At 40.3% G+C, this 23,840-nt stretch overlaps 3 protein-coding genes across 4 annotated transcripts; 1 reads left to right on the plus strand and 2 right to left on the minus strand.

The window, feature by feature from the left end:
* Window positions 1–1,885: 1,885 nt before the first annotated feature.
* htr1aa (5-hydroxytryptamine (serotonin) receptor 1A a) lies at window positions 1,886–3,931 on the minus strand. The gene has a single exon (XM_051422233.1). The coding sequence runs from the start codon at window positions 3,541–3,543 to the stop codon at window positions 2,263–2,265; it is 1,281 nt and encodes a 426-aa protein (XP_051278193.1). The 5' UTR covers window positions 3,544–3,931; the 3' UTR covers window positions 1,886–2,262.
* Window positions 3,932–9,235: 5,304 nt separating this feature from the next.
* On the minus strand, window positions 9,236–13,936 carry LOC127376033 (uncharacterized). 2 transcript variants are annotated; one of them, XM_051422543.1, is made up of 2 exons: window positions 12,395–13,936; window positions 9,236–9,461 (listed from the first exon to the last, which is right to left on the minus strand). In XM_051422543.1, the coding sequence occupies exons 1-2, from the start codon at window positions 13,145–13,147 to the stop codon at window positions 9,453–9,455; spliced, it is 762 nt and encodes a 253-aa protein (XP_051278503.1). In that variant the 5' UTR covers window positions 13,148–13,936; the 3' UTR covers window positions 9,236–9,452. The 2 variants fall into 2 exon arrangements, with proteins under 2 accessions (XP_051278503.1, XP_051278502.1); XM_051422542.1 differs by having other exon boundaries at window positions 12,377–13,936.
* Window positions 13,937–14,259: 323 nt separating this feature from the next.
* rnf180a (ring finger protein 180a) lies at window positions 14,260–23,122 on the plus strand. The gene is made up of 4 exons (XM_051423463.1): window positions 14,260–15,471; window positions 19,976–20,213; window positions 21,230–21,355; window positions 22,029–23,122. The coding sequence occupies exons 1-4, from the start codon at window positions 14,440–14,442 to the stop codon at window positions 22,232–22,234; spliced, it is 1,602 nt and encodes a 533-aa protein (XP_051279423.1). The 5' UTR covers window positions 14,260–14,439; the 3' UTR covers window positions 22,235–23,122.
* Window positions 23,123–23,840: the final 718 nt, after the last annotated feature.

Below are 23,840 nucleotides of genomic sequence, written 5' to 3' on the forward strand. Positions count from 1 at the left end.
TTTGGCTAGAAATTGATATACTTTGCATTTATATTAGGGCTACAATTAACATTTATTTACATTATCAAGTAATCTGGTGATTTTTTACTTGATTTATAATTTTTTTGCTGTTTTTACTGGATCAACAGTCCCAAAGCCAGAGATATTTGGTTTACTGTCATACTGTAAATGGCAAAGAAATGTATCCTCACATTTAAGAACCTGAAACAAGAGAAAGTTTAATCAGTTACCATTGTCTTTCTATCAACTGTTGATTAATTAACCCATCATTTCAGCTCTAGTGCACATAGTTATTGTAGGTAGTCAGACCTTGGCATCAGTACATCACATGAGACAGGGGCTAAAGCTTTGTTTTATAGATATAAGCTCTGGAGGCAAATATGTTTTTAAAAACTGGATTTACTTTATAAAATGAATTGTTTTTGCAGCTGGAGGGATGTTCTGGTCTCCATTTAGGTCACACTTTATTGTATGTTTCACATTTATAAGCATTTATTTATAAACACTTAAGAAGGTTAAGATATGTCTTTGTATTTTACATGAATAATAAATATAATGTAACTGTTTATGAAGGAGGAGTTATGGTTGATGATAACTACATTAATAAACACTTTACAACTACATTATAATGCGATATAAATAATTTTTATTTGTTTATTTGTGCTTAGAAAAGCCTTCCTCTAAACGAACAGTACTGCCACCACTGGCTTAGACTAATTATTAAAGAAATACAATTGTAATTTGTGTTTTCTGTAACATTTCTACACTCTGCTGAGTATCAGACAACTTCACCAGAAAATGTTTTCACAGGTGTCACCTCGAAACTGTCATGCTGTATCTCACATCCCGGTCTCAATCTGCCCACCACTCTGTATGACCCATGTAGCCTTGGGCTTGATACGTTGCCATGACAACGGACCAAATAGCCACCCATCTTGTGAAGCATGCAGGCCCTCATTGGGGCTTCTTCCTGAAAGTTGTTTTCCTCCTTCCTCTTTTAATATCTGACCTTCTTTATCTTTTTATCTACTGTAAGTGGATTTGTGTCTTGTATTTGTTTGATAGATGAGAGCAGTTACACACTGAGGAGGTTTCCTGCAACTCTTTCTATTATGTGGTCTATTTCTCTGAGCAACCCTCTACATTATGTGTTATTATGAGTGTGTGTACTAAATTTAGCACAGATTTATTTGATGTTAATGATATAACAAGATGTCTCAAACACTCAATGCACTATAGGCCTGTATGGAAAACGGTACTGTATAATGATAACAATGATACAGAAAATGTTTGATGTTCTCCCTTTTTCTCTCAAACAAGTTTTCTTCCTCAGTTGGTTGTTGTTTCTGTCTTTCTCAGACACGCAGGGGACAATCTGGGAGTCAGAAATTGAGAGATGAGATGGTGGGGGGCGATCTCTGGAGGAAGGGGAGGGGGAGGGGGGGTGAGAACATATCATATCATAAATGAAAATACCAGCCTCCATTTTAGAAAGAAATTGCCCATCCCTTTATGCTTTCAGCTTTGAGATGGATTTGATGGATAGACAGTGGGGGTTTGTTCGATACCCATTTGCTGCAAGACCTCAAACACACCATGCACTGATAACCTGATCGCCGCCCCTTCCCCCTCCCCAACCACCCTCATCGTCATCAGTGTGACCTGCCGAAGCAAAATTGATAACTTGCTTACTGCTTTGTTTACTCAACAACGCAGTAAATGATTAATTCCTTATGATCTATATAAAGATGTATGATGAGACGAGTCCCAAGGGAAACTGTGATTCTTCACAACAGGCCCCTGATCTCTTCTTGGCTCATTACTTTCTATTTTCTAAACAAAAATTGACTCATGTTTCTTAATGACAAACTTTGATTGCTTTTATTTTTTCAGTGCTACAAAGCTCGAGATGTAGGACGGAAACTCCGCGTGTCTCATGGTAAAATGCATGGAATCAGCACATGACATGTCTTGCATGGCAATACAACGATGGCTGCCGTCGCATATAGGCAATATATTGTAGCTACAACACTGAATAAACATTAGCTTGTACATTAAGAGCAAAAGTTCTCGTCTTGTCTCATTTCATCAGCGACCATTGACCCCGGATTTTCTTTTTACACGGTCCTCGAACACACACCGAAGACTGTCCCTGAATAAAAGTCTTGTTATTTTTTGCTGTTCCATACAGTCAATAAACATTTCCTGCTGTCCGTTAAAACTCCACGAATAAGTAAACACAAATGTATTCACTCTGTGTGGTTACGGTCTGTGGAATTTGCATCTTATAATCTTCTTGAAAGCACTTTGGAAGTCTTTGTTGAAGTAGGCATATATTATGGGGTTGAGGAGAGAGTTGGAGTAGCCCAGCCAGTTTATAACTGCGCCCAGCCAGTCGGGCATGTAGCAGCTCTCTGCACAGAAAGGCAGCACCAGTGCGACGATGAAAAAGGGCAGCCAGCAGAAGATGAAAGTTCCCATAATGATCCCCAGTGTTTTCACCGTTTTACGCTCCCTGGCCAGCGCAATCTTTCTCTTCGCTGAGTTCTTGTCATTCATGTTTTCGTAGCCATGCGAGGAGGACTGAGGCGTGTTGGGCAGAGGCAGGTGCGTCTTTGAGTTGCTTATAACTTCTATGATCTCCAGAGATTCACCCTCCTCTCCGTGCTTCACCGCGCCGTTTACGCACGGAGAGCTGGGTTTAGACTCTTCGCTGCGCTTCCAGCCTTTGTCCCCGGCCTCCCCGTTGGTTTTCTTGTGGAAGATAGCCGGAGAAACGGACAAGCACTTGTCTGACACTTTTGCTGTCTCGGTTTTCTTGACCGTCTTTCGAATCCGAAAGCGAGCGGCCTTGAATATGCGCCCATACAGGACCAACATGAGGATAAGAGGGATGTAAAACGCCCCAAATGTGGAGTAGATGGTGTAGCCCGGGTCCTGGCTGATGATGCAGGCGTCGGGGTTCGCCCTGTCTTCAGCGCTTCTCCAGCCTAACATAGGCGGAATAGAGATGGAGAAACCAATTAGCCAAGTCACGCTAATCAAGATCGCAGCTCGCCTTGGTGTCCGTTTATTTACATAGTCAATGGGGTCAGTTATGGCCCAGTACCTGTCCAAGGCAATTGCGCACAGATGCAGGATGGATGATGTGCAACACAGTACATCCAGGGAGATGAATAAATCACAGATCTCCTGCCCCAGTGTCCACTTGTTCAAAACCTGGTACAGGGCCGCCATTGGCAGAACCAGCACCGATACCATGAGGTCTGTCACGGCCAGTGATCCAATCAGATAGTTAGCCACATTCTGGAGAGATCTCTCCAGGGCGATGGCTGCCACGACGCACGCATTTCCAAATATGGAGCACAGGATGAGGGCCCCCAGGAGCAGAGAGGTGATAATCTGGTAACTCAGTTTTACATCTGGCAGAGACCCAGACCCCGTGCCATTCTCACCCTCGTCCCAGTCGGCAACCACGTCCACCCCGTCTGGGTAACCGCTGGACGTGTTGCTGTCGTTGCTGCTTGTTGTTATAAAATCCATTATGCGACCACACTCAGAGCGCAACTGTCCCAGAGCAGTGGGGGGGACACGCAGCTGGACAGATGAGCAGGACACAGTCAGCCCCTCAGACTGCTGCTGTGCGTTTTACCGGGGTCCATCGGAGTTACCGCGTTCGTGCCGTCGGTCTCAGGACGCATGACGCAGACGTGTTTGTGAGTGTGTGTGTGTGTGTGTGTTTGAGGGGGGGTTGTGTGTGTTGTAGCCCGTGAGTGTTGACAGCCGGGTGCGCTCACTGGTACTGCGAATCATCTGAGCTCGGTGACGCCGTGAATTCATTTATACCACCAGCTTTGGGTACGTCAGACCGTGTGGAGGTCGCCCTGGAGTTTTGTGCCTCTGCTCTCCTCGTTGCTCCGTTTTTCACTGCAGACAGCCGATGAGAATGCAGGGCTCTCCTTTCCTTTTCTCTCTCCTTTATTTTACTCCTTGGACTCTGTGATTATCACATTTTATGGATTTTTTTTGGTTTACATCTCAAAGGCTATAGATGTCAGTCAGGACTAACACTCATAAAGTGATGTATTACAAAAATAGTAAGATAGTAAAGAAAAGAAAAAACAAGCCAAATCTGTCGGCGGGCAACTCGAAATAGAAATATTAACCGAGAAAATGTCATAACCTTTCATCACTTCTAATTGACTTTTTGTTTAAGTCAACTTCACTTGAAACATGTACTTTATTAATGAGTAAAAACATGTTAAATAGAAACTTAGAGAAAAAGTTGAGACTGAGTGTTTACGGACCAACCATGCATTTCTAACCGGGACGGAGAGAAGCCCATTGCGTTGAGAACGAGAGGTAGTTTCAGGACCAGGGACAGCGCCACGGCAGTCCAGAGAGGAGAGCTGCTGCCATCTGCTGTCCACAGCGGGTACTGCATCAAGTGATGGCCACTTCCATCAGCAGTGCACTTTGAGTTTAAGGCAGAGTAAGATGCTGTAGGAGGGATGAGGAAACAGGGAGGGGTTGAGCTGCCGAGGGAGATGGTTGAAGAGATGAAAGGGAAACTGTGTGTGTGTGTGTGTGTGTGTGTGTGTGTGTGTGTGTGTGTGTGTGTGTGTGTGTGTGTGTGTGTGTGTGTGTGTGTGTTTGTATGTATGTGTGGAGGAGAGAGGGGGGGATTCCATGGAAAACAATAGTTGCATTTGCCAACTAATAATGTGAGCAGTGAATCAGAAAACAGGCTGGAATAAAAGCAGCTGGTGAAGGAGAACAGATGCTCCCTTGCAGGGTGGAGGGAGCCAGGGGTTTCTGTTATTTTAGGTTGGAGTTTGAAGGATAAAAATTGAATGGGAAAGAACCATATTATAAATTGCAAGTGGAAATTAACCTTAAGATTATTTTAAATTCTGATGTGCATAGTCTGCAGATAAGTTGTTGCTGGAGACTATAAACATATAAGTCAGTATTGGTAGAACAACAATTGGAAGAAGTATTCTGTCCATAAACTATAAAGTATAGACTTTATATAATGATGGATGACCCGGTCAGCCTTTTTTACACCAAAAAAACATTTTTACAAGCTACCTTGTTGCTGAGACCTAGCTAATACTCACTGCTTTATTGAGGAAGTCTTATCTATTAGCATTACATTCAAGTCACAGTGCTAAGCATCTGATTTTCTGAAAAATATATCCTCTGGTAATCTTTGTTAAAACCCAGAAGGTCATTTAACAACACAGCAATTCTGACAGCCAGAATCCCAAAGACGCTTCTGCTTCTTCTTCATAGTAGCCTGAAACAACAGCTGCTTGCAAAAAACTTTCTAAATGTTTCAGACTGTGTTTTGTCTGTTTTAAGGCACTGTTGAGCTTTGTCTGGCTGTTTATTTAATAGTATCTTAAGGAAAAAAATAAAAATTTGTCAGTGACAGAGAATGTTCATTCTTACCCTCGCCATAATATCCAACAAACAACTGGAACTATCAAAGTTCAAGAAATCATTTGGAGAAGCAGACAGACATAACACTGCAAAAACAGTGTATATCATAAAGTTAATTTTTACCAGTAGTTACATTTAAAGCCTTTAAAAAAGACAATGGGGAAGAAAATGTGGGAGAAAAGGGGAGTTAGGGGAAAGAAAGATTATCAGGCCATAGGTTAGAGCTGGTCATAATCCTGGTCCTTAGACATCACAGCAACAACTGCAATGACTGCAGCTCAACAGCCACTGAAGCTTTCTTCATCATCTTCTCATTCTTCTGAGGAGGTTATTAAAAAACAACACATCAGAAATGCAAACATTTACAGTAAAATAAATAAATAAGTAGAAGACATCTTCAAGTCAAAAACAACTGGACTTGTGTATGTTACAGAAAAAGCTTAATCACTTTACAACTCATGAAGCCTCAATTGGAAATACAAGGATTCTGGTTCAGATTAGTCAAAGAAAGTCAAGGAAAGGGTGAGGGATAAGACATCTTCAAGAACAACAACCTGGCTGCCTTTGACTTAAGACTGAGACAACTCATCACAAATCCTTTATAACATCTGAAACCTTATCTGGTCAGATCTGGTCTAATCTATTCCCATATACTTTTAAAAGATGTTGCAGAAGAAGCAGAGAAAGTGGTTGCTCTTCTTTGCTTTGTTGTCCTCAACATCAGCTTGGTTTTTGCTAAGACACTCAGAGTCAGGCTCAGATTAAACACTTTGACTGATGTCTCATCCTGATTGTCTGTGCAGTCCACCAACTCTAGCTGAGTGGACCTCAGGTCTGTTCCTACAGCACTAGAGGAGGTATTGGATGATGTCTCTTGAGAACAAGAAGAGCCTGGTGTGCTCTCTCCAGTGGTCAATGTTGAATCAACACTGGATGACTTGACGGCCTCATCCGAAACTGCGAGTGGAGATGGAGGAATCTTTTTCCTCCACCATCCACTGAAACACCTCTTTAACAAGGTGCTTGAACTTGCTATTTTCTTTAAATCCTCCTACCTGTGCCTTCTTAGTGTCCCTGTCCTTTGACTCCAGGCAGCTGGCAGCAGCAGTGACGCTGTAGGATCCTCCATCCAGAGTGACTTGTCTGGCCAATTATAGAACAGAGTTGCCCTCATCAGTGACTTGCCAGTCTGCTGCTGCTTCTTCATCCTCCTGCGACAATGCAAGATGTCTTTCATCTTCTGAGGATACTGGAGGAAAATCCTTTAGCATTCCATCACAAAAGTCTCTGGACAGATGACTCTGGGAGCTTCTCACCTCCTCCTGGAAATTTGGTTGGCTCTGTGACCGAGGGATCTCTTCCACTTGATGAGTTTGTTAGTCTCCTCTGGTCTGACATCCAGTTCCACTTCAACCAGCCCCAGATGACTTGAACTCTGATCTGACTGGAGAGGAGTATCGTTGTCCTTAATGTTACTTAAAGCCTCAGTGGACTGCAGTGTCTTGACAGCCTCATCAACCACCTGGGAGACAAGCATTTTTGCTACTGTGGCAATGGCTGCGTTGATGCAGGAAGAAGGTGATGAAATAGAAATGGTGTGATCACTTCTGAGACTTTTGAGTGAGAATGGGAACACCAAGAAGAGGAATACATTAAAAGGGCATCCTGGCTGGTGTTTGTTGAGGTGCCTCGTCATCTAAAATGTCGGGTAGTTGTTGTAAATGGCTGGAATTCTGGAATATTAACGGCCATATTGGCCATAAAAAAGTGTAGTATACTCTGGAGGGGTGCTGTGGGGCTTTGGACCATTTTTTTGCTTTGCATTTATAATTGGCTATCATTACTGTTATACAATGAGCAAGCAAGCTAAGGTCAGCCTGCCAGCTGCAACTAAGCCATGTTGGCAATTTGTCTGCGTCAGCAAACATGCTAACGTTAGCCAGCTCAAATCACAATATCAGATTACTTTTCACAAGCTTTGCAATAATGTTAGTGTTAGGCTAACCTAAGGTCACTTTTCTTATTAACTGCTTCTAAGTGTGTTTGTTCACAGACCTGTGGGTTTTTAATCTGTGCTGAAATTTGTTTCTAGACAGATTTGCGGGAGCCCAGGATTTACGAGGAGGATGGCAGAATTTCTCATGTGTGAACCTGGACAGTGTGTGTGACCTTTTGGATGTGTAGAAGAACATAGAACATTAACATTAGATCCTGAACAATCAACTGTCAGTGTTTTGGGAGGTTTAAATAATCAATGAAGATGCTGCTGTGTCTCTTGCGTAAATATGCACAGCCTCTCGAAATGGGGTGACGATTCATCCTATTTCCCATCCTGCAATCCAACTGCTATATATCAAAATATTAAATCTTTTTATAATATTTGATGCAGTTATAACCGCAATTAGTGCATCAATACCCAGGGCCTTTTCAAAACTGGTAAGGTACTGCTGGTTAAAGTCAACTTCTGCTGCAGCTGACTGTATCATATTGAGATCATATTGAGTGCTGTTGGGGTTTTGGCAGCCAGTCGTTTCTTGCGAAAATCTGAAACGTAAATTGACAGACAAAATAATTTGTGGTATTTCATGATGTTCAGTTTTATTCCAACTACTCAGACATGTCAAACAGGCTTTGAGACTTCAATGGGTTGTTTTGTAACTTTGTGTGCATCTTAGAAGAGATTAGAAGGTACATCTGATTTAATGTTCCCATATTCTTTTTTTTTTTACTCTTATGATTTTGAATTTTGTTAACATTCAAAAATTATTATGTGGCACTTACACAATTTAAATCAACTATACATGATTTCAAGTGTTTCTAATTTCTTTCTACACCATACAGGCGAACGAGACATATTATGCATATATGTCTACACAGCTGAGGGAATTAAAAATGATTTTACTTCTCTCTTACTTCTTACTGTGAAGAGTTAAAGAGGTAACATGTTAGCATTTGTATGTAGCATAGTACGTAATGTAAACACTTACACTAATTACCAGGATGTGGGGATGGAAAGTACGATATGAAACAGACGATGTGAAACGTCAGTCAAGTAATTATTTCTAGTGAAGAAACAGCAAATAAACATGCTAAAGTAGTCACAGTAATAGTATAATGATTACTGTAGCCTCCCATCTAATGTCTTTGTACACATTAATCTTGTGAGAGCAGGGAAACTAACCCATAATGAGGCAGAAACCTACCTGGAATACTTTATCCTGTACAACATGTCGGCATTACTGAATTAATTACTAATCTAATTAAGTAACTTGCCTATTTAGTGTGGACTGTACTGTATCCATATTTCATAGTTAGTCTGATCTTTTAACGTTTTTATTTGTCAGACAATTATTGCCAAATTTATGCCTCAAAATGTCAAAGCTGCCAATGATCTGTTTGAAACCTTTTCTAAAAGATGTGTATTATGCTGCATACATACAGAATATTGTATAATTTATATGATCTGTCAAGGTCATAATGAAGTTTGACTGTTAAACAGAAAAGTGTTGTGTTGCTTGCAGTCATTATTTATTGTAGGATTACTAGCAAAACTCTTTCGCATTTTCATATTAATACATGTTAAATGAACCATGTTTTCAACCCTTCTACATGCAGGAAATCGAATACGTTTTTGATAAAACCTCTGTAAATATTATTTTATTTATCTAAAACCACATTGACTACTGAATTTGAAAATGACCAAAACTCTCCTTGAAAATGAAACACTTTATTCATATGTTTTATTCATATTCCAGTGACATGTAAATATAAATTGTGTTTATGATGCGAACAAACGGTTTCTTTTTCAAAGGGTTTCTTGTATACTTATGTGTCAGCTAGTAATGGAGCACTGCGGTCACAGTGTTTATTTTGACGCATCCTCTTGTGGATACCTAGACTTTCCTTATGCTGCTGGCCGCTGTGTTGTCTTCAGGCTGTCACTAGACTGACAGGCAATAACTTCCTCCTCTGATCGGTCCAGGGACACCTGAGCTTCATCAGGTCACTCAGATGATCTATAAAACATGGTAGATTCAGTGTTACTTGTAAGACACTATAATATAATACAGTATAAGTACAACTAACTATTAAATGCTGCAACAGCTCATTGTAGCTCAAAGTAGTCCAGCAATGTCTCTGGTGTGTCGCATGTTGCAGCTAATTGTATGATTTGTTGTCCTGTATGCAGGAAACAGAGGTTACCAACTTCATCTCAATTGTGTAATTATGGCAACAGCTGCACACAGTGCTATAATGATAACAAATTATTATATTATAAGAAACTGATTACACAGGACCTTTACTGCGACTTTAACTTATGTTGTGACATACAACAAGCTCCTATATACATTAGTTTCCAGTGCAAAAAGAGACATTTCCAAGTCTGTGTTTTTAATACAATGCGATGACGATGTAAGTACATGAGATGTTACACAACTGTACTAATATTGTCAGTAATAGTAGTATTGCAGTAACGCTAAATGTGTGAATCAGAAAGGCATTATTGGTTGTGTTTGACCTCACACACACTGCCTAGCAAGCCACTACAGCTGCTGGGTGCTAATCAAAGTTGCACAATGTTGCAAAAAAAATGAATTCCTGCTGTTTGACCATTTCTTTCTCACACATAGCTCTATTGTGAACTTGCATAAAGCAGCAAAACGACACAACAGTCGACAACTTTTCTAACACAGTCAAATATCAAGCAAGTGCAACAAAAGACATATAACCAACCAATATTACTAGTCTAACAGCTAGAAGGCCAGCTCGGCATCTGTCTTGCATTCTCTCATTTCACAAAGCTCTCGCCAACACTACAAGCCAGTCTGAGAATTAATCTTGTCCAGCGGCTTCTCTCCTTTTCCATACAAACTACTGCACCCAGCTCAGTCCTGGCACAGCTACTGTCCATCAGCAAACTCTGTGAATCACTGAGTGTTGAGGCAGAGCAGCCGGAGGACATCAGAGTGAAAATCATAAATTATTTCATCAATTTTTAACTTTCATCAAAATCAGTGACTGGTGGTGTGTGACTTATTGCCGTAAAGCGTTACGCACTTGTCCTGACCCAGGAGACCAAAGTTATAGTGCAAGAACAGGCATACAGACTGCAGAGTGGGAATGGCACCATTCACCCTATTACAAGTCAGTGTAGCATGAAAATGACTGATGATGATATAATATTTAACATTTCTTAATTAAAATGTCTATGAACACTATACTTACGTTACATATTTTATTAGGTTATGTATTAACATTATCCCAAATGTTTCCATAAATGTTCGAAATCCAAAGAAATCTGTCCTGTCACCTTTGCAAATGCGTCAGTCTTGTGGTTGTCTGCCAGAAGCCGTCATAAATTGACTTTTTATCCAGTCTTAAGCCACATTTTTACGATACACTCCAGAAAACACTGAGTTTTAAGATGAAACTGCTTTATTCAGTGTTTTTACTTGTTTTAATCACTTGATCCATTTCTTTTGGAGAGGATGGGACCTCTGCAGATAATGAATGAAAGAATCCTAACTGACTTCTTTGACAATTATGCTTTTGATATTACACTTAGATTATTTTTCCTTAGTTAATATTGGGTTGCTTTACCTTGACATGTTTTGTGGCATTGTAGGTTGTTTAAATGTTATTAGTCAGTCCCCCTGTGTGTCAGAATGGCCTGATCAGCAACTATATAAGTTTCCCCCATGTCTCATGTCTCAGTTTGTAAGGTCAGTTTAGTCTGTTCAGTTCATGTTAAGTTAATGTAGAGTTAAGTTCTGTTTATCGACCTCTTTTGCAGGCCAAGAACTTTATTGTATATTTTGTAAATTGATTGTTGCATTTTTTTTATTCACCTTTGACTCTTCATGTCTGCCGGCTTGGTCCCTCACAATACCTCAAATTCTTCTGTACCTTCAACCAGGTTGCCAGAAACAATAGCTGCTTGGCATTTTCAGAAATGTCTAAATCTTGCAAGCTGTGTTTTATCTGAGGGCAGAACTAGATTTTGTCTTGGTGTGTGTAATTATAATTAATTCATTGCAATGAGGAATTGGCTTCCACCGTGCAGCATCCATGGACCAACTCCAGATCTCAGCCAGTGCCTTGGTCAAGGAGAAAAAGGGTGGGAAAATGGGGAAGGGGGAAGCAAAGGGGAGAAATAATAGGGTGAGGGTGTGGGTTAAGAAGGAGAGAGAACAAGGGGGGCTCCTCATGAATCATTTAAAGCGTCTCTGTTCCACCTGACAGAACTTGTATACTTTTAAATTGGTTTCACTGATTGGAATTTCCGTGTAAATGCATGCAGAAGAAGCGGTAACACTTCTTTGCTTTGGTGTCCTCAACATCTAATGTTGGCTCAGATACCGTTAGCTTTGTCGTTATACCGAAGCCCGTTCTGCTCCACCAATGTGTGTGTGTTGCTGCTTTATGTAAGTTCACTTGATTTATGTGTGTGTGAAGTCAAACCACGACTAATAAAACTTTTCTGATCCACACTTTTAGAATTATTGCAATAATAGTATTACTGACGACATAAGTGCATTTCCAGTGTGACATCTCCTGGTCTATCTCATGTTGTTTTATAGACAGCACAGAGGCTCACTTGGAAAATGTCTGTTTTTGCACCAGAACTTGTACTGTATTCATGAGGTTCTGGTTATTGAAAACCAGTTCCACGTAACATGTATGGAAAAATTAAAAGTTTTGCTAGTAATCCTGTTGTAAATAATTGTTTTACAGTCAAACCTTATTATGATGTTGACAGATAATATACATTTTACAATATTCAGTATACATACAGTATTTTGAAAGAGGTTCAAACTGATTATCTGCAGCTTTGACAAACATTTTGATGCATAAAATTGGCAATAATTGTCTGACAAATTAAAATGTTAAAATATCAGACTTGTGGCTGTGGCTTCAGCCATGGGCTTACGCATATGAACCAAGTGACCTGATCATCTTCTGGAAACGAGCTGGTGGAAGACAGAGATGGAACATCAATTTTGATGTCTTCTGGTGTCTTGTCCTCTTTCTCAGTGCAGTTCGCCAACTCTAGCCGAGTGGACCTCAGGTCTGCTCCTACAGCGGCAGTAGAGGAGGCGGTGGAGGACGTCTCTTGAGAACAAGAAGAGCCTGGTTTGCTCTCTCCAGTGCTCAATGTCAAGTCAATGCTACCTGACCTGACGGCCTCATCCAAATCTGTGAGTGGAGCTAGATGAATCTTTTTCCTTGCCATCCACTGAAACACTTCTTCAACGATTCTTGCTCCTTTCTTTACATCCTCCCACTGGTGTCTCATCTTTTTACTGTCATTTAGACCTTTTTCAGTCTGAATCCCCCTCTTTATTGCAGTGTGTTGTTCTGTGAGGAAGGATTTTATTGGCCAAAGTCTTCTTGGCTTCCCTGTCTTTTGGTAGCAGCAGTGACACTGTAGGATCCTCCATCCAGAGAGGCTTGTATGGCCACTGACAGCCACAGTGGACTGCAGTGTCTTGACAGACAAATCAATCACCCGGGAGACGAACATTTTTGCTACCGTGGTGGAAGAAGCAGAAGAAGATGCCCTGGAGGCAGGTCTTGCGCTCTCGTCTAACCTGGTGGAAAGTCTGGAGGTTGTTCCTGTCTCCGCAATCCAGACTTCCTCTTTTTCTCCAAAATCATCTGCTTTGTCTCCAAGTTGTCTGTATGCAAGTAGCTTTGGCATATGTTAATGTCCTCATCAATCTTTTGATTAAGTGGTGTGATCACCTCTGAGGTCTCTGAGTCTGAACAGGAACACCAAGAAGAGGGATACATTGAAAGGGCATCCTGGCTGATTGTAGGGGTGCAAAGGCAGGTGAGCTCCTCATTGTCTAGAATGTCATCACATTGCATCAGCTCAAACTCTGCATCAGTTTTGTTTCCTGAGGGAACAGGGATAATTGCGTTTATGAGGAAAGAAGGTGATCCAGAGATTTCGTCCATGTTCCCTCCTTCTTCATTGATGTTACTTGAATCAAAAATCCAGGGAGAAATATAAACATTGGAAAACTGTAAGCTGTGCTAGAAGAGTGCTGAAACCATTTACTTAACATAAACTATACTCAGTATTAATTCATAAACATGTACTCTGTAATTATAATTGTCTTTAAAAACTCCAAATAAGCTAAGCTTAGATAAACAGAGCTAAGCTAAACTAATCTAACCCAGTTTAACGTAACCCAACCTAACATAGCCCGTAACAATCTTGGATTTCATATTTTCTGAAGCTGTTCTCTTTTCCTCTGATGAAGAATCATCTGTCCCTTCTTCCTACATTCTCTGTTTGAAAACAATGAAGCAGCCTTTTGGAACAAAGCACCATTGAACAGGTTATCCTGACATGTATAGATTTTATTTGGATCCCAAAGTTTCTTAGGAGCAAGTAGACTGGAAGTCTTTGACAACGATGCACCAGCAGAAATTAATAATCAGATCAAATAAAGGAAAAGTCTGAGGAATAATCATGAAAACTACACACACACACACACACACACACACACACACACACACACAACCACTCTGTGCTTTGCTTATAAACCCCAGAGTGAAAAAAAGCTGACGCTATGGTAGTGGATGTGAGAAAAAAAAGGTGGCTCTGGTTTTTTCACCTTATTTTTGTGTATTCAGTGGTTGCATAGCAGTGTTTTCTATAGGTCACACAGGACAATAGTGAGGCCATGAACAGAGCACCTATTGTAATGGGGCTCACCAGGGGGACTTTGTCTTTGTCAACAGTGTGGAATGTCCCAGGGGGCTAACAGGGGCAGGACAGGCTAGGCCAGGGGGCTGCACTGCTCACCTCCTCTACACTGGAACAGTCCCTCTAGCTCTTAGAAAAAGAGCTTGAACCTCTACATCCAGAAGGAGTGGGAGGCAGAGAGAAGACTTAGGGAAAGATGACAGGGGAAAGACCAGGCTAGCTGAAGCTGCATCAGATGCGCTCTGCGGGTGACTGAGGGGCCTGAAAACGCCATCATGAGCTCCCATGTGGGAGCTTCTGGGTTTGATGGCTCAGGCAGATTTGGAGAACGTGGAACTGAGGAAGTCAGCGAAGACAACTGTAGCACTGAAACTTTCAACCAGTGTTTAAAGGCAGCGAGACCGAGGCTGAGGAGTGCAGATCCAGCTGGAGAGGGAAGGTCGAGCACTGTAGACCAACTGGTGAGACCTGCCCTTCCAGGGAGGAAAGCACACAAGAAGACCTGCAGCAAGGACAACAGAGGAAGATGGAGAGAGGTAAACCAAGACAGGGATGAGGAGAGACAGAATGTTGAGCATGTTGGAGGCAAGGAAAGAAGAAAACAAAGTTCAAGGAAAACTGGAAGAACTGAGACACATAGAGATGGAGCCCAGGACAGAAAGAGAAGAGGAAGCCCTGAAAGTTTGTCTAGCAGTAATTCTGACATCCAGTTAAACAGCACTTTGGAAGTTGGAGAAGGATCAAACAACTTGGAGAGAGGACAACCGTGTCCTCATCACAGTATTGGCTGCACCCGGACCATCGCTGCCAATTTAAACCCCCAATCTCCCTGGCCAGCGATGAGGTCCATGTCTTCTGCTCTCCCACAGCCTCCCATCCAAACCAGATCACCTCAAAGACTCTCATCCAAGACAGCTACAGGAGACCTACACCGCTACTCTTTCAGTTTATCCAGAGAGCCAGATCCGTTCTGGGTGGATGTGACAACAGCGGCAGCAACTGGACGATCATCGCAAAGCCATCCTGCTCAGACACACATCCCGTCTCTCACCAGCTCGGAGCTAGGAGAAGAAGAAGGGGAGGTGGAGGATGAGGAAGAAGAGGAGGATGTGGAAGATGGTGAGGAAGGAGGCAGTGGTGTGATGGAGGTGATGAGTCAAACCATGACCTCAGCAGTGGTGCCGCCTTGTGTTCCTTTTGGGGAGAGGATGATGAGTAAAAGAGAGAAGAACAGGATTAAGTGTCTGAGGAGGAGGCAGAGGAGAAGGGAGAGGTGGAGACAAAGTCAACTGCAGGAGAGCAGACAGGTGAATGACACAATTAACTGAATCAATATGATATGCTTGATACTGAAGCCACTGTTCTTTCACCAAATGTTTTGCCAGTGGTTTTAGGATTAAGATTACACAAGTACCTCATATGTTTGTGAGCCACAAGCAGAACCACAGAGCCGGTGATGGAATCACTGAATAATTTCTTACTATGTTAATATGATGCAAACCATTCATTATCTATTGAAGCAATGTGATTTTTTTATGTGGCCACCGTAAAACTGGGAGAAGTAGGGGGAATTATCTACCACTGAATGACACACTTTTTACCTTTTGCCAAATCAGACATTTCCCTCTTTATGTGCAGTCTTCATCGGTTTGCATTAGCAGGACACTTTACATTGAAAGAAAAAAACATACTGTTTTATTTTGGTAATTTTAGGAAATAAGTCAACACAGCAAACTAAAGTTTCTCAAATGATGCCCTGAGATTTATAGTGAGGCACTTCAGACTTAAATTACCTAAATTATTCACTTAAAGGTCTATTTACATTTTGAAATGGGAGGCTAATGTAAAAAAGCAAGAGTAAGAGTTAAGTGTGCATGTGTGTCAAAATAGGCACAAAAATCAGACTGATATTGCTGCGTCCTTTTTACTGTATGTATTTATGCTTTGTGTGGCTACACGTGTATTTATGTGTATGTGTCTGTGTGTGTTCATTTCATCTAGAGTCTGACTCTCGACAGTCCTATCACCACCCAGCTCATCTCAATAGCCATTGTCTGTGCGGTTTAAAGTGGGGTTACATCTGAATTAGTTGCATGATGAGGCTTGGGCAGAGAGCCCTTCAAAACCAGCCAGACAAAAGAGCATATTCTGATTTTATTGGCTGCTGCAGATCTACAGTCACGTTGGTGGATTGAAATTATTCTGACTGCTGAATTAGAGACAGCTGAATAGAATTAGTTGCTTTGAAACAGAGAATATCCATTTCCTAATTCCGTATCCCCCTGCTGATTATATTGTTTTTAGTTTAGATATTCCTCTCTCCCTTGTGTTGGAGTTGGTGTGTTAATGTTTGAGCATGATGTAAATTCATAATACACACTCTATCTGACCGTAGCAGATAGAATTGTGTCCTTTTTTAATGTGGTGGATTATTATGTGGGAATGAATAGATTATTTTTTTCTTTAAAGAAATAGTTGGATATTTTTGGTTAATCAGTTCTCATTCAGTTTTCTGCCGAAAGTTGAATGTCTGATGTGTGTATGTTCACTACATAGCTCAAGTAAAGAGGTGATTGTATGTCATGTGAGTTGTGGTTTTATGGGGGGGTTGTGTGCGCTTTCCTTGTGACCAGTGCAGTGTTGCCATTTAAGTGATTTTCTTGCTAGATTTACTGACTTTTAAGCCCTAGCAACTTTCTGGGCCGACTAGCTCCTCTCCCTTGAAGAGAGTCACCTATATTTGTCATTGAATGTGCTCTAATGTGGCTGTGGCTCTCTGAACTGACTGTGGAGGAGAGCAACAACTCATTCAGCCGACCAATCAGAAGTCAGACAGAAAAACATTAGCAGGGAATGTGCGTACATCACAGTCACTGATCCCCATTGTTTTTCCTGCTTTTGTTTTTGTTTTAAACATTTTAACTTGACTGCTCAAGTTTTGTTTTCTCTCAAAATTTTGAGTTTATAAGAATGCCTTTACTCCAGTGTCTGGATCCTCTTTATTCATAACACAGTTCAACAGTCTATACAACAGCCTTCATAAAAGTTTTTGATTCAGATGCATATTGATGAATGAAATAAAAATCGCTAATGATAAAGTTAGAGTCAAGTAAACTTGCCATGTTTTTTCAAATCTTTGATTTAAATAATTACATTATGATGTCACAGACATGTAAATTAGCATGTAAAGTAATCTAGCGTCCTCTAGGAACTTTTCAAGCAGTCTTTAGATACTTTCCATTGAATATCATTGGGCACCTGGACCTCTCAGAGTGAAGGCAAGACTCCAGGAAGTCATCAACTTGTGAACTTGCCATCTTAATATTTATGTTTGTGTATGAATTAAACAAACAATATAGAAAATATTCATTTTTGAGCTTGAATTGTGCTGGTAGCCATATACTTGCATCCCCCTGCTTCCTGTGTTTATGCTAAGCTAAGCACCATACTTAATGCACATGCATGACAGTAGTATGGATCTCCCTACCTGACTCTCAAAGAGCGAAGTGAATAAGCGTGAGTAATAACTATTCTTTAAAACTTTTATTGGTGTCATTTCAGAGGAAACCTAAAGAGCTTGCTTGGCTGTTCTCGTTATCAAGGCATATTGAGTATGCATGCTCTTTTCTCAGCTCTGTCCAGCTTTGCACTTGCATAGTTACACTCACTCTCATTTGGGGGCTGCTCACTACAGCCAGAGCATTTCTGCTATTAGCCATCGAACTTCAGACTTAAGGACACTTGTCAAGGGCAACTGGACAATAGTTTTTCTTATTCACCCTCGCTTTTGGCCTGGTTTATATTATACAATGTGGGTTTCCAAGTATGATGCTTTATTCATTTTCCCCTACAGTTGCATATTTCCTGTAACTGTACTGCCTATATACCTTCCTGGCTTGTGGAAAAGGTAATTTAACCCCTCTGGTAGAATTTCATTCTGAGTACAATGTATTGCGGTACATTTTGCATACAGTATACAGTAGGCCAAAGGTTAGAGCGGGTGTTATTGTCATCCAGTTTCCCACAGGAAGTGGTTTCATCCTGTGTGATGGAGAGCCAATTAGTGCTGGAAAGTTCAGTTATTTTATCCAGCTGCTCTGATAGCTGCTGCACAGAAGCTGAAATGTGATTTCAGTTGATAATGTAGAAACATTTAGTGCCATTCTAAAATAAATGCTAAATTCTATCAAATTTACACAAACCACAATTTCTTTCAAGTGCAGTAATTTTATTAGTCAAATCAAGCTCATGGAAGTCACAGTAGTAACCAGAAGACGTTTATTCAATGTCTATTAAAAGATTTGTATTAACTGTTTAAACTTTTACTTCCCTCTGATAAAGAATGGGTGTATTTATTTATTTATTTATGTAAACGCTTACCAATGTAAACAAGACAAAGTTGCCATGTTACATTGAATGTTGCCAGGGGAAAGCCTCAGTGCCCATGATTACTTGGAAGTTGTATGCTCTGTGTTCTCTCTTCTGTGTTAATGACACACCTTGGGAGACAGGGCTAGTGCAACAGGGAAGTCCCTGGAGCTCCCCCTGGGTGAGAAAGTGGTAATTACTCCGGAAGCACCCTTGGGTTTTTTTCAAGACTGGAGCTGCAGACACCAATCCTCAGGGGTCTGCAGACACTGATCTGAGGAGGAGGTGGGGGACTTGAGGGGTCCCAGATACTGTTCTAAAATGGGGCTTGGTACGTCCTCTCATATGGGTTATAGCTAGAAATTTGGAAATGGGAGGCTGAGCATGGATTCAGGTGCAGAGGCACTTGGGAGGGAGGGCAGGTGGACTGCTGAGGGCATTAGAGAGATTTGAGCAGTGGAGGTGGATGATATTGTATGAAACGAAAGGATACAAGCTAGATTAAAAGAAAACAGTACTGGCCATCTGCAGTGTAAACAAAATGCTTTATCTGTGCATGCATGACTCATACTGTGCCTTATGGAAAACCTACAATAGATTCCTCAAGAATAGCAATAGCAAAGTGAATGGAGTTTGAATTAGGGCCAGTGTCAGGGTCAGATTGCTCTCTCTAACAAACAATGTTTATGCTTTACAGTGATAAGTGAGAAAATGTAAGTAGGTAGACGTTTCACTCTGCTGAACTCACACCTGACACCCTCATGTCCTCACACGTTATTATGCTGTGCAGGTGGGTGTCACAGACGTTTACACCGATCTAATAGGATGTATTAACAGTACGGAACAGTATTTTAAACTGAATGTTAAAAGGACCGCAAAAGAATACATTTTCACTTATATTTATGGCCAGCTGGTGCAATGACATCTTGTAGTGATGATGTATGTGGGTGGGTGGGTGGGGGGGTGTCAGATTTCTGGATTGTTCACCTTTGTTCTTTTACTTGATGCAGAGCAAGATTGTCCGTTTTTAATCTGTCTGTCTGAGAAGCTTATTCCATGTAGACATGACCCGCAGAAATGGGTTTAACATCATGATTTCACATTTTAGAGATAAAAGAAAAATAGGCATTTGAATAAAATAAAAAAATAATCATAGTGTTTTCTTTCACATTTTAAATAGTATCAGAATTGTCTATTTTGGCACCAATCTGATTTGAATCTCATAAAAAAAAAACTTAACTAACTACATACTGTATACAAAGGCTTGCAGAGGAACATGTGCATGTTTGCCTGTATGCACATAAATATTTATATGAATGAGGAGGAGGTCTACAAGAAAAGAAACGCATGGGTGCTGATATATTGTATCAACCTTCCACAATCCATTCGATCCTTCATTGTTTAAAAGTGTCTTCCCCCACTCTGCCTTTCCTCCTCTTTCAGAGTTCAACAGGGAACCCATCCAGCAGCAGCAGCGAGGATGAGGAGGACGTGAGCACCGGGGACAGAGAAGGATACATCTGTGCAGTGTGTTTGGATGTATACTTCAGCCCTTACATGTGTCATCCCTGCAACCACATCTTCTGTGAACCCTGTCTGAGGACACTGGCTAAGAACAGCCCGACCAACACCCCCTGCCCCCTCTGCAGAACAATCATCACACATGTCTTCTTCCAGAAGGGTGAGCTAATGGGCACAAAGCACTTACTGTACAATTCACATGATTTTAAATACTTATCAGCTCTACTTATGACTCTACTCATCGCTCAAGATTGAATAATATGAGATGAATGAAAGAAAATTAAAAAATATGTCAAAGAATAATCCATGACAGTACAATAAAAGAATAAATGTGTACAGACACAGGATTACATGTATATTTGCAGCTATATGTGTATTCATATGTCTGTTGGCTGTTGCATAGATGACATCTAAGCTGCAGATTGTTCAGAGGGCCCAGCTGCTGATGTCCCATAGGGAGCAGAGTAGACCTTTAGTTCAGCTCTGACCAGATGAGTCACCCAGACCGAGAAGACAAAATCAAACACACTTTTATTTAGTGCTTTCTGATGGAAATAAGAAGCAGTATTTCTTCTGGCTGGACAATACATTGTGATATGACAAAAAATATGTTTTTAGCAAGGCCAGTGGACAATAACACCCCAATCTGAAATGTATTATCTTTACACAACAATGTTATACAATGTAATGTTATAATAATGGTTTAGCACATATGCTTAGTGACATGTGTACTTTATGTAACCTCGTGATCACTGCACACTGATTAGACAGGACATAGTCTGATTTGGACAAGCTATGAATAAGTAATGGGGTTCTGTGATTCACTTTGGCCTACTTCTAGATGTATGTAAGAGAAAGTGAGCGGCAGGGACACTGCTGTGGCCATAAAAAGGCAGAGTGGCCATGGTTATGAGGACTGCAGACACGCTAAGGGCTCTTGTGGGTGATTAGGTGACAAGGATTGTAGATTAGATTCTTGTGTTGATTACCAAAGCCAAGGTCACACAGAAACAGAACAAGGAGAAAATGAGTGGAATGGTGATTCTGCATTTGCTGCTTTATTTTGAATGTAGTGAATAAATCAAACATAATCTATCCAGGCAATCAAGAAGTGGAGGTGTGAATAAGATGTTCACTTTTGATAATATTGAGTTTGTCTCCTTGTTTCTCTTACAGAGCTCAATCAAACAGCAAGGACATTCTTCCCAAAGGAATACCTTTCCCGGAAACAGAACTTCCAGAAAGCCAGTTGTGCTAAGTGGCCTCTGCCGAGCTGCCGAAAACTCTTCCGTATCTTTGGAGGCAAGTTTTTAATTCCACTGTAAGACTTTGTTAAGACTTGTGACAGGGTAACACTTATACCTGCTAACTATTTATCTTAAAAGTACTTCAAGGCTTCTACAGTATATTATACCTTATAGCATACAGAATACAAATTTAATTGGCTACCTTTCCCGCACACATGCAATTTCTTACTATACACAGAATTAATATCCTGAGGGGAAGGCATTGATGAACCATTTCTCAGACTTTCTAATCTAGTTACAAATACTGATAATGTACCACTAATGTAAGGAATATGATATCCAAAATCTTTATTTGACTATTGAACACTCAACCTTCATGGCAACAATTATTAAAATAGGATTCATATCACCTGAGCTGCACAGCTTCAAGGAAAGCATTTACACAACATGGATAGAATGTGAACTTCTCTTCATGTCTTTGAACCCCCTAAATTCCCAAAAATATAACTGAGGACGTGGACTTGGCATCCTCAGCAGTAGCCATATTTCTCGACATTTTTATGCGTGTTTCCACCATAAAAACCTGTCACCATTAGAATCCAATTAGAATCCATTAGAATCAAGTAAGAATAAAACTGCTATAGAAATATTTTACAACCAAGTTTCATAGATTCTGTCACCTTGATGAAAACCACCAGATTAAATATCTAATTTCTCACCCAAACCAGGCTTCCAGAGGCAGTCCAGTCCCATTGCTAGACGCCAGTTCCCCCATGGAGGAGGCTACCGTCTGGATGCTATGGACTTTGAGGATGACTCTCGAGGCTGGCATTTTGACATGGATATGGTCATCATCTACATCTACTCAGTCAACTGGGTTATTGGCTTCTTCATATTCTGCTTCCTTTGCTACCTTTTCTTCCCTTCTTTTTGACAGTCAACAATGATGGAGCAACATAGAAAGAGCAACGGTTTAATATATATATATATATACACATATATATACAACAGTGTGCCAGCTTGTTGTCTTTCATGAATAAATGATTGAAACAGGGAATTGTAAGGATGTTTTGGAATCCAGTAGTCTCTGTTCTCTGTCTCCACATGATGCAAATGTAATGTGGGTTGCACAAAATGCCCTGTATAGAGGGGAGTTAATATACCAGCTCCAAGAACATAACATTTCAGTACTACCACAGGTATTGCATATTCCCATGATAATAAAAAAACAGAGAAATAACATGAGTGAGCTCTTTTTGGGTGGATTTTCATGTTTATGCATCCTCAGAAAACTTAATTAAATGAAAGATTTGCTCTGGTATGGGTTGAGACCATTTGTTTTATGAACCTTTCTGTTCCAATTTGCCACCATACACCATATCCTTGCTACTTAGACCTTTTTAATTGGCACTTGCATTAAACTATGGAGTATGTCTTGCTAGATGTTTTCATTTGCTGTTTTTTTTTCCACTGAGAAGGAATTGTGTTTTGTTTGTTCTTAAGCACCCCCTGGAGGGAATAAATGTTTGGTTGTACTAGGTCACTGTACACAGAAACACATACATACATACATGTATGTAGATCCGGCTTGAAATTTAATTTGTAAATTTTAAGTGATTTCTATTTTTGGTAATGAAATCATGTATTACAGCCAAATAAATAGATTTTTTCCTGACACAGTTTTATACCAAATATGCAATTTCTTAACTTTCATTTTCGGTAGTATGTGGTGGGTTTTGAATCTCTACGTATGCCCAATGCAAATATTGTTCTCTGCTTGGCACAACTGTACAAAAATAATAAATTGGAAGTTATTTATAGGCTCAGTTGAAAATGAGTAATTTATTATAAACAAAAATTCTCATCTAGCTGTAAATAATATATCACAATTTTGTTGATAAATCATGTCAATTGTTAACGAGGAGCTAATTTACACATTACTTACATACATTTGTGAAATATGAATACATAATTTATGATATCATGAATCATATGTAAGTTATTTATAAATAGTTTTAAGTAGGTATTATTAAATCAGTTGTAAGTGAACTAAAAATATATGTTATTGTTATTATTTGTCTTCTATTTACATTCATTTTGTGTGTTTAAATATGGAACAAAGTGTGTTGTTGTTGTCTCTTCTAAGAGATCTACACCAAAATCAAACACATGATCACTGCTGAATCTGTTTCATTTAAATGGACATAAAATGACACTGTAAGTGCACTGTATGTGCGTGTCTCTTTGTATTGGCGTGAGTGCAGCTGTAGGTGTGTGTGGGTGTATGTCTAATACACTTTTTGAAATTCTTCCTTTGCATTCACAATTAAATAGTAATGCAGGTTTAGAAAGAGCACTCACCATACACTGAAATGGACTCCTAATTTATTCAGAACATCTACCACATAGTTTCCTCTGAGTGGTTGTGAAAAGCAGGGAAGGGCAAATAGTCAGTGGCGGAAATGTTGAAAGAGTAAAGTTTCTTGGGTGATTTTGTTTTTAGAACAACCATAGACAACAAACTGGCTCATTTTGTTTAT

The sequence above is a fragment of the Dicentrarchus labrax genome, unplaced genomic scaffold (assembly GCF_905237075.1).
Source record: "Dicentrarchus labrax unplaced genomic scaffold, dlabrax2021, whole genome shotgun sequence".
Classification (NCBI taxonomy): Eukaryota; Metazoa; Chordata; class Actinopteri; family Moronidae; genus Dicentrarchus; species Dicentrarchus labrax.

What these genes read in the sequence shown, in the direction of transcription:
- htr1aa (XM_051422233.1), bottom strand. Translation starts at nt 3,543, where the DNA reads ATGGATTTTATAACAACAAGCAGCAACGACAGCAACACGTCCAGCGGT.
- LOC127376033 (XM_051422542.1), bottom strand. Translation starts at nt 13,147, where the DNA reads ATGCCAAAGCTACTTGCATACAGACAACTTGGAGACAAAGCAGATGAT.
- rnf180a (XM_051423463.1), top strand. Translation starts at nt 14,440, where the DNA reads ATGAGCTCCCATGTGGGAGCTTCTGGGTTTGATGGCTCAGGCAGATTT. An exon ending in AACTGCAGGAGAGCAGACAG is followed by an intron (nt 15,472 to 19,975) that starts GTGAATGACACA and finishes CTCCTCTTTCAG; the next exon opens with AGTTCAACAGGGAACCCATC. An exon ending in ACATGTCTTCTTCCAGAAGG is followed by an intron (nt 20,214 to 21,229) that starts GTGAGCTAATGG and finishes TTTCTCTTACAG; the next exon opens with AGCTCAATCAAACAGCAAGG.